At 42.0% G+C, this 9,592-nt stretch overlaps 1 protein-coding gene across 1 annotated transcript; it reads right to left on the bottom strand.

Annotated features, from left to right (window-relative positions):
• Nucleotides 1-679: 679 nt before the first annotated feature.
• Nucleotides 680-3,035, bottom strand: adra2a (adrenoceptor alpha 2A). Its single transcript, XM_029504840.1, has 2 exons — nt 2,834-3,035; nt 680-2,655 (listed from the first exon to the last, which is right to left on the bottom strand). Exon 2 carries the CDS (start codon nt 2,490-2,492, stop codon nt 1,239-1,241), a length of 1,254 nt encoding a protein of 417 aa, XP_029360700.1. The 5' UTR covers nt 2,493-2,655; nt 2,834-3,035; the 3' UTR covers nt 680-1,238.
• Nucleotides 3,036-9,592: the final 6,557 nt, after the last annotated feature.

The following is a 9,592-nucleotide window of genomic DNA, read 5'->3' as shown; positions in this document are numbered from 1 at the left end:
TATCTGCAAACACTCCCTCCTGTGGAAAAATCTATAATCTGCGTCTTCACTGCGCAGATGATAGTCCTTCTTTGTTTTATTCTCTGATTCTCCTTGAGCTGATGGTGAGGGCAGAGTAAAAACAGCGAGTGAGACCAGTCAATCAGGTTCTGGGTTGACGGGCTCCATGTCTTTACTTAATGACGCATACCGATGTAACACAAAACTGCAAATGAACCGACACCCCTCCGCTTCCCGTGCCTTGGATTACAATTGTATTCATCATTCACAGCAGATCCACGGTCTGACTCTTAAATCTGAAGCCTACGAAAACACGCACAGTTGAAAGGAAAAAAAAAAAAAAAAAAAAACCCAAGATAATTAAAAAATGTGATTTGATTTTCTGACATATAAAAGACATCCATCTAATCACAAACTCATAAACATTTGCACATATTCTACTAGGCTCATTAAGAGCGATGCTCTCTAAAAGGTCAGATTCAACAGACCAGTGAATTTGCACTTTCCTGCTGAAGCTGACGGGCTAAAACTTTTGGCTACCGATTCATGGCACAAGTGGACTTGTGGATGTGGCCACCTCATCCAACCTTGCGTGGATCAAAACAGCTTTTCATTTTGGAAATTTGTTTCTGAGAGAAACACTTTATTCATGTCCACCCTTCTTACTTGTGTCCTTCAATAGCTTTTGTGCTGGTGTGTGTGTGTGTCTACATTATAACAAACAAAATTAGATAGAATCACCAGGCTGATGGTTGAGTTTGCTTTGGAGCCTTGAGACCAGTTTCAGTAGTGGGTTTTATTCTTTAAAGATCTGACATTTTTCCCACGCTTTGTCATCATCATTATCTCCAGCAAAATAAAAATAGACAAATATTCGGACAAGCCATTTTACACAGCGTACTATCATAATTACTACACATATCATAGACTTGACTAGGTTTGTCTCAATAAAAACAAAAATGAAAAATAACATTTACAACAAAAGCATGGTTTCACCACGCTGTTCTGTTCAGATCGCTCCGTGCATGTGATCATAGTCGTGATGGGGCTGTGGGTGGTGTATGTTTTGAAAAGAAGAGGCTGCATGTTAAGCTCATCCAGCAAAAGCCTTTTCAAGCAGTTTACACCTAGAGCATTCACAAGCCAGAGTTCCATGCACAATGGGCTACGTACGTAACAATTTATATACATCGGTAGAAAAAAAAAAAAAAAAAAAAAAGATATGTATATGGAGTCCGTCATACGTAGCGTCTCATGTCCCTTCGGCACAGTATCTTTTTGAATGACCTCCTAAAGTCATTGTTGAAGATGGTGTAAATGATGGGGTTCAGGGCGCTGTTGCAATAGCCAAACCAGAAGAAGAATTTGAACAAGGTGTCAGGTACAGGGCACGACTCACACAACGTCATGAGCATGTACGTGAAGAAAAAGGGAAACCAACAGATGACAAACACTCCTATGACCACAGCCAGGACGAAGGTGAACCGTTTCTCCCGGTTCTGGCGGCCCTTCCAGCGGCTTCCTTTGGTGCTCGGCACCCGTTTTTGGATGTCATCATCTCCCGGTTTGATCTGGCTCAGTTTGGTTTTCCCATGGGCCGCTTTCTTTTTGATTGAGCAGGGATTGTTCACTTTGTGGTCAGACGACGACGACTCCTCAATGTCCATCCCGTTGACGTCTTCTTTCTCCTCATCTGCTCCTCCTTCTCCTTCCACTGCTTCCTTCTTCAGCTCAATGACCTGTTCGCCGTTCAGTTTCTCGTGGCAAAGCCGATCCTCAGCACCCACTCCATTTTCTTTTGGGTTGGCAGCAGCGATGGCGGCCGTCTTCGGCCTCTCCTTCTGCTTCCTGTCTCCCGGGGGTGCCCGTGTTCTCTTTTTAGCAATCTGGTAGATCCGCACATAGACCAGCACCATGATGACACAGGGCAGGAAGAAGGAGCCGATGCAGGAGGAGATGACATACCACTTATCATTATTGATCCTACACACAAGGTCTTTGTCGTTGTTTTGTTTCTCCATGGTGATAAGTGGTGGGAAGGAGATAACCGCTGCAATGACCCACACAATGAAGATGATGCACTTTATTCGCCGTGGTGTCCTCTTTAAGTTGTACTCAATGGCCTGTGTGATGGACCAGTAGCGATCTAAGCTGATGGCACAGAGGTGGGCAATGGAAGCAGTGCAGAAAAGAACATCAAGTGCCAGATATATTTCACACCACACCTCGCCGAAGTACCAGTATCCCATGAGCTCATTGGCCAAGGAAAAGGGCATCACCAGGGTTGCCACCAAGATGTCCGCCGATGCCAGAGACACCAAGAATAAGTTCTGCGGAGCCCTCAGGGCCCGACTCGTAAACACAGATATGACCACCAGCACATTACCAAACACCGTCAGCAGGATCATGAGCGCCACCAGCACGGTGAGAGACATCTGGAGGCTGTAAGGAGCCACCCCTGGAAGAGACAGGTTGGTGCTGTTTAACTCCATTGGAGCAAAAAGGTCAATTTCCTCAGTTCAGCTGTGGTTGACAAATATCACTCAGCGGGGATGAGAAGGCAGGGAATGTATCACTCAGATGGATTTCTCTCTTTCATTGTGCACTGCCTCCCACGAGGAAAAGCCCTAATTATTTACACGGCTGTCAGTGCATCTGAAAACAGAGGAAAGCAAGAGGAGGAATTAGACCTTCCAACACAGCCCTCTTACACATGATCCACCCAATATCAAGCGCACTTCCTAAGCCCGTATCCAACTTAAGCAGCAGCTCCGCGACAGTACATCCAGTGTTTGGATAACACCAATAAAAGAAAAGTGTGAAATGAGCTTACCTGGGGCAGCCTTTACAGCAGCTGTCGGCAGCAGGTAAGTTGTTGACGGGAGGAGATCCATGGGGCAGGTGAGGCTGTCGGGTCCCTCTGCCGCCCGCCGCATCCAGAGGCGGACCAGAGAGAGCGCTGATAATCGCGTTACCGCGGCCGACGGCGAGCTGCAGTCTGTCCGCCTTCCTGCCTGCGTGCGGAGCTCCTCTCCTCGGCGTCAACCAGAGCGCCACTCCCCCCCTTTATAGCCCGCACGCTGCAAGAAGTGTCCGGCGAGCCGGGACACTGTGCGCCCCCCCCCCCCCCCCCTTCAGAGTCAGAGTCAACACCCAAAAACATGCGGGTCTGATGACAAGGGACGTTGACGGTGATCGCAGAGATTCGGGGGGGAAGGAAAAGACTTTTAGAGGAACAAATACACATGGAAATGTATGGAAATGTTTCCACACACACACACACACACACACACACACACACACACACACACACATTAAAGTTCACAGTGTTGTTCAAACAGGTTTGAAATGGTGTCAATTCTCTCCGGTAAACCGTTTATTATGTTGATATAGATGATAAAAAAAAATGTTGTAATAACTACAGTGTTATCGTAATTGTTGCGCAGAGGGGTTATCAATGAGCCACCTGCGAGATCAACTATCACCACAGAAACATTTCAGGAGTGTTAGTCTTAGTCAGCATGCTTTTGCTTCAGTTTCCTTTCGGCCCTGCAGATGCTTCTGCTAATATTTCTTAGTAAATAACATCACAAGCGAGAGCTGAAAGGCTAAAAGGTGAGTTTATTTGAACAGTAAATTTCCAAAACGAGGGGAATTAAAGAGGAGAAACTGGATTTATCAACCCTAACCCCCGGAGCCGACAAGGAGAATAGGTCAAAATAATAACAATGCAGTCACAGTGAGGTGGTGCGTTTGGAGGCCCATTAAAACTATATTTATCTCTGTCCAGTTATACCAATTCCTGCACGCCGCTCAATTTCACCTGCTTAAGCCTCATTTAGGAGCTGCAATGCCTTTGCTCTTATTTTTCACAAAAAGTCATGCAGAAAACAGGGCAGAGCTGGAAGGCTGCAACATTTTTCTCATAGCTTGAGATGAGCTTATCGACGAGAACATTTCTGAAGAAGTCAAATTCACCTGAACAAATGTAAAGCATCAGTTAGCCAATTTGGCCTTTTCCTTTGATTTGAAAGGATAGAGGATTTCAAGATTTTAACCAGCGTTGGGATGGACATTTTTTGCAGCGCAGCAGCTGGACTGGTTGCTAAGCAGCAGCCAGACCCACACCACATGGATATCAGCAGAGGCGTTTTATTACTTTGTCCAAACCTAATTCATTTATCCACCTTTTACACTTTATGTGTAACACAGATGAGAGTCCTGAGACTTTGACATGAGCAGACCGGAGTCTGACCCTCAGACCTGAATGTGATGGCGGTTTGCTCACATTGGAGGTGCTCTGGTATTCACAGGTAAGACTTGAGAGCAGCGAAACGAGCAGGGCTGGGATACATCTCCTGTTGAGGCCTACAGGGAAAAACGTGAACTCATGTCAGGTTTCTTAAAGCTGCCGCCCCATGAGTAGTTTGATGATCTGTGGCCTTTAGACACGTGTCGAAGAGAAAAATTGAATCAGAATCATGGCGTAAAGTGGACTAGTCTATAGGCCCAACTTGCGTTTGGAAGCTGGGATAAGATGAACCATTTGTTTACTGATTATAAAATAAACCCTATAACTATACGCACACTGCATTAAGCTGCAGCTGCTTTTTTCTGTGTGTATACTGATGTAGAGTCACACTATGGTGTGTACTAATCAGTGGAGTCAAGATTTATCTGCATAATGCTGTTAAACTAGATGAGTGCATCATTTCCACAAAAAACAAGCTGTGCCTTTCTTACTTCCCCACAGAATTAAGATGCGGGAGGTGATAGCCCGGGTTAAACAGTTTAACCGACTTATTCATGGGTTGATAACTGGATTAAGCTTCATTTGACTAAATCGTAATGAAGCAGGATGAAGTGAACCAGCATGCAGGACATTAACCCTTTAACTTGTAAATGTAGTACTGAGACCGACAGAAGGCGAAACTCAAAATTATAATCATCTTTCGTTAAGGGTTTGATATAACTTGTAGATATTTGAAATTCACAGTCCAATAATATTTTTGTGTGTGTTTTCTTTTATACAAATACAGACCGTTTCTTTGGTGAATCAACAAAAGTGAAATAACATTTCTTCAGATTTGAGCTATCAGGGGATTTGCCATTTTCCTGGGACTGGAGATCTTTCTCACCACAAAGGCTTTGACGCTCATTTACCCAGCTCAGTGTGGTTTGTCTTTCTCCTCTGTGGTTAAATTTAAATATCAGTCTGGGAACTTTGACTTTAAGGACGAATTCTTGAGAAAGTGGGGGAGGACACAGAGTACAACCTTTGTCATCAATGTTTGCTGGAAACCGTCACTCTGACTCACCAGACAGCATTGATCTCACTGGATCAAAACGTTCCTGCGTTATTCTCACACACATTTTCCACTGATTCTTCTCATACTTCCATGATATAAATGGGACTCGATGGTGTTTACAGTGGATGCGTAAGGTGCTGGCTGTGAAGTACATGTATAAAACATCAGGTAAGGAGCCCTCAGGTGATCTATGGTACAACTTTACAGCTTTTTTGAAGAGTCACAGTTTAAGTTGTACATACTCTGCGTCTCTTTCTGTCTGTCGGCAATGTCAGTTTTTCCATATACATTTTTCACATGAGGGCCAAGATGCTTCTTACCAAGACAGATCTGTTTTCAGTTGGTGTACAAGTGGTTGGTTAAACATGTATACATGTCACCTATCTCACCTGGTAAGCATACATTAAACATGTGGACCATAAATCCGTTAAGGTGATGAAAATTTACTCAGATTTAATGGAGTTTAATGAAGGAAACTATTATTTTGCTGTAAGTTGTCTTCACCTATCTGAAAAACACAATTAGCTCTGACATTTCAATTGTTCTGCCCCTCACAACAAAATAATTCAAGTTTAATATAGGCTCGATGTCACACACACACACACCTGTTCCTGAAATTTATGTCTGAATGTAACAATCCATAAAATTGTACTTTGAATATTATAAAACCTGATGGTTTACTCGACATCCATCTTTCCTGTGGTCTGTTTTGTCTCGATCATAGTTCAGCTGAGAAGGCTTTTAACTGGAATGAATATTCATGGTGCCCACCTGTGAGAGATGTCTGCGCTCACTCTCTCTCTCACACACACACACACACACTCAGCTGATATTATGATAATCCTGTCTGTCCAGGAAGGTAAAATAACAGCAGCCATCCATCTGTTGTTGGGTAAACATTTCCTTGTTTCTTAGTGCTTGTTGATGCATGAGGGTGCAGACAAAGCACAAGGATACAGTGACACCTGTCGTCTTCTGCTGTAGCCTCCCAGTTTTGGGGAGGGAGGGGCAAAAATAAACTTTGCGGAATAGGACAACTCGCGGGTGAGGAGGGTGTTTGGTTCTGGTCTTCCTCCAATAAGTAATATAATTTTGTCTTTACAGGTGGTTTCTTCAAAAAGAAAAAAAAAAAGGGCACAGCTGAGGAGACTAGTGTGCAAGATAAGATGGTGGTTTGCGTTTAGTTACCTGTTGCATGACTGACTTTGATGACAGTCGTGAGGTGGCCATCCTGCTCTGTGGTGGTCAAGGTGTCAGGCCTGCAGAAACCTCATCCTTCCCTCCACAAACATCAGGACTGCAAAGTCGCCGGCAGAGGGCGCTGTTGCACTGGACAGATCGGGATACTGCTGAGGAATAAAAATATAAAAAACATCATTTAAAACACACAAGTGTCCTGCTGCCCTTCAAACAGAGATGTTGACTGTATAAAGGATTTTGTTTTCTTCAGGCTGTGATTATAGGCTGGAAAACAGACCGACACACATTTTACTCTACAACTTCACTTCAAAACCGCTGGATCTAAAAAAAAAAAAAAAAAAAAAAAAAAAAAGAGTTGATATAACTGACAAAATCTGTAAATTATACACAGGAAATGAGGGATGAAAAATACGGCTGTCAACACTGTTTGCTTGTTTGTTCTCTAAATGTTTCCCAAATATAACTCCAGGAACAGGTTCAACTCTGACACAGGTCAGTGGTTATGTCTTGTAAATATATGTATGTGTGTGACAGTTACAGTTAATTGACTGTTGTGCACCTAAACTTATTTTTTAAATGTATTTACAGTACATCTTCCGGTGTTTAATGATTCAAGCTGTTGTTTCTTTTTCATATACATTTGAATGTTTCTGATATGAAGACATGTCATTTCATGGCAGACTGCCATTTTGAAACTGTTGCGTGACTTATGACAAAAAGCTTTTCTTCTTTTTCATCCATTCAACAGATAGAAAATATATGAATCATTAATCCATTGAAAATGTTTTGATTGAATTGGAACTTTACTACATTTTCATCATTTCTATTTAAACGCTTTTCTGCGACAAAACATTAAAAGATACAAAACACCACAAGTAGCTTTGGGCCTGTTTCACACTAAAATACACAAATCATAAATTTGTAAATATTTATCATTTATTACAGTTAAAAAGATGTATGTACATACAGAGCATCACCAAACATGGTCATTTTCACTCATTTGCAAAGTAGCACTCTGCAACAAGTTGGTTTTAGGATAACTGTCTTACAATGGGGCGGCATCGATAAAGTGTGTCATCTACAACCAAGCACACTGATCAGTGGTTCCTTTTTCTTTTTGCCAAATAATACTTAGTACAGGCATAGAACCAAAATTAAACAGACAAAAAAAAAAAACAAACAAACAGATGCTTAATCAAACAAATTGTTGATTTGCTGGTCCAAATCTAAGGTCCTGCTGCCAACCTGTGGCTTTGTACAGTATGCACACAGGTACAAACGCTTCAGACTGGATCTTGGTCACTGTGGTTAGCAATGGAGACTCACATGGAGGTAGTCATGTCTGCATCTGCTTGTCCAGTCAAGAGACAACTGACCCAAAAGCTTTGCTTCAACAATCTGTGGACCCTGATCCCTTTACTGACATTAATAAAGAAGAAGAAGGGAGAAAAAAAAAAAAAAAGTGATTATCTGTCTCTGTTGATTAAATCAAACGCTCATCAAGGTTCTGCTTGGTGCACATAAGGCAGTCAAGTAAATGTTCGGAGATAGTATAGAGATAGAGGGGCGCATGAGTTGGTGGAATTCAGGGTTTCGGGTAGGTACGCAGTGGGAAAGAGCAGGCAGCTTCACATTAAAGGATTATTCCACCAAAGCTGTATTGGTTTAATAAGAAAGTGTCAATATTTATGGTGTTATGTTCTCTCAAGATGAGGAACAGGTGACAGGCTAAAACAAAAACAAAAAATATCCGACAGTAGTTATTTCTCAAGATGGAAAATACATCTTTCTTCCTACTAATCTCATACTAGTAAAATTGATGTCACTTAATTCTACTTGCCCTGTTTTTTTTCTTACAACTTCATGACCCATATCTGTTGATTTTTAACGGAAAATATGAAAACAAAGTTGAAATGGATAACATAACAGAAAAACAATGCAAGTCAGTTCTGGTGGAATTCCCCTTTAATGCCAAAGACAAGTGAGACGCAAGCTAATGCACATTCACTTGGTAGCATAATGGCATTATCTTCCATTGCACTGTGTTTTTGTAAAACTCTCATCACATTACAGATTTTGTAATACTGAGTCTACCATAATGTCAGATTACTTTACAGAGTAAAAGGAAAAATAAGACAGAAATAATCTAGACCCAAATTTACATTGTAACGACCAGTTGCTTGTCATCAAGTACAGTCAGTGGCCATAGACACTAGGAATAGCCAAACAAACACATAAAAAAAAGACCATTAAGGCTGCTTGTCAATGTAGATTAAGTAGGATAAGCATTGCCACACAATGCTTTGATACCCTTTGCAATATACGAAAAGGGAGCATTTGCAGATACACCGAACAGCCACTAAATCGAAGTCTTCTATGCAAAAACGCCCAATTCCGACCCAGCCGAATCATGTCAAATATGTGTTCAACATGCTTGTTTCCTGTACAAAATAACCAGGCAAGAAAAGGACAAGCTGAATGATCCAGAGGAGGGAAAAAAAGAAGCGAAAGATGCAAACTTGACTTTGATTCTACAATGCTCTCCATGGCGTAAAATCACAGACAATAGAAAAATAAACACCAATTGTACTCCGATTATTTTGAATGCACCACTATGCAATAAATCGCTTGTTCCAACAACAGGCCACACCTTTAACTGAATGGGCCTGTGGGTGATCTCCATCTCCTCCACAGCACATAAAACTACATTCCAGGATGTGATAAATGCTGTGCCGTCAGCGGCCCCCGACCCCCAACCCACCCTGTCCCATCATCCTCTGCATCTTCATACACTGGCACTCTCAACCTTGCAGAATGGCACAAGAAAAAAGTAAAAACAGAGACTGAATGTAAAAGTGGGTCACAGCATTCTTGCTGCATACCTAATGCACATCTCACCCTTGAGTACTCATTGAAGGCATTTGTCACACAATTGTTTACAGCTAAAAGTAAATAAAATACACAAAAAGAAACTTACAAAGCTTGTATATAAAACCCAGGAATGCAATGCCTCTGGTGTGTCGTTGAGCATGAACACAGAAAGCCCTTTTTACATTTTTTTTTTTCTTTTGTCTTTTTCTGAC

Source organism: Echeneis naucrates, chromosome 1 (assembly GCF_900963305.1).
Source record: "Echeneis naucrates chromosome 1, fEcheNa1.1, whole genome shotgun sequence".
In the NCBI taxonomy this organism is placed as follows: Eukaryota; Metazoa; Chordata; class Actinopteri; order Carangiformes; family Echeneidae; genus Echeneis; species Echeneis naucrates.
The sequence above is the reverse complement of the archived record's forward strand: the minus strand, read 5'-3'. Positions and strand labels throughout refer to the sequence as shown.

Bases quoted from the DNA above. Each gene is read 5' to 3' on its own strand.
- adra2a (XM_029504840.1), bottom strand. From the start codon at position 2,492: ATGGAGTTAAACAGCACCAACCTGTCTCTTCCAGGGGTGGCTCCTTAC.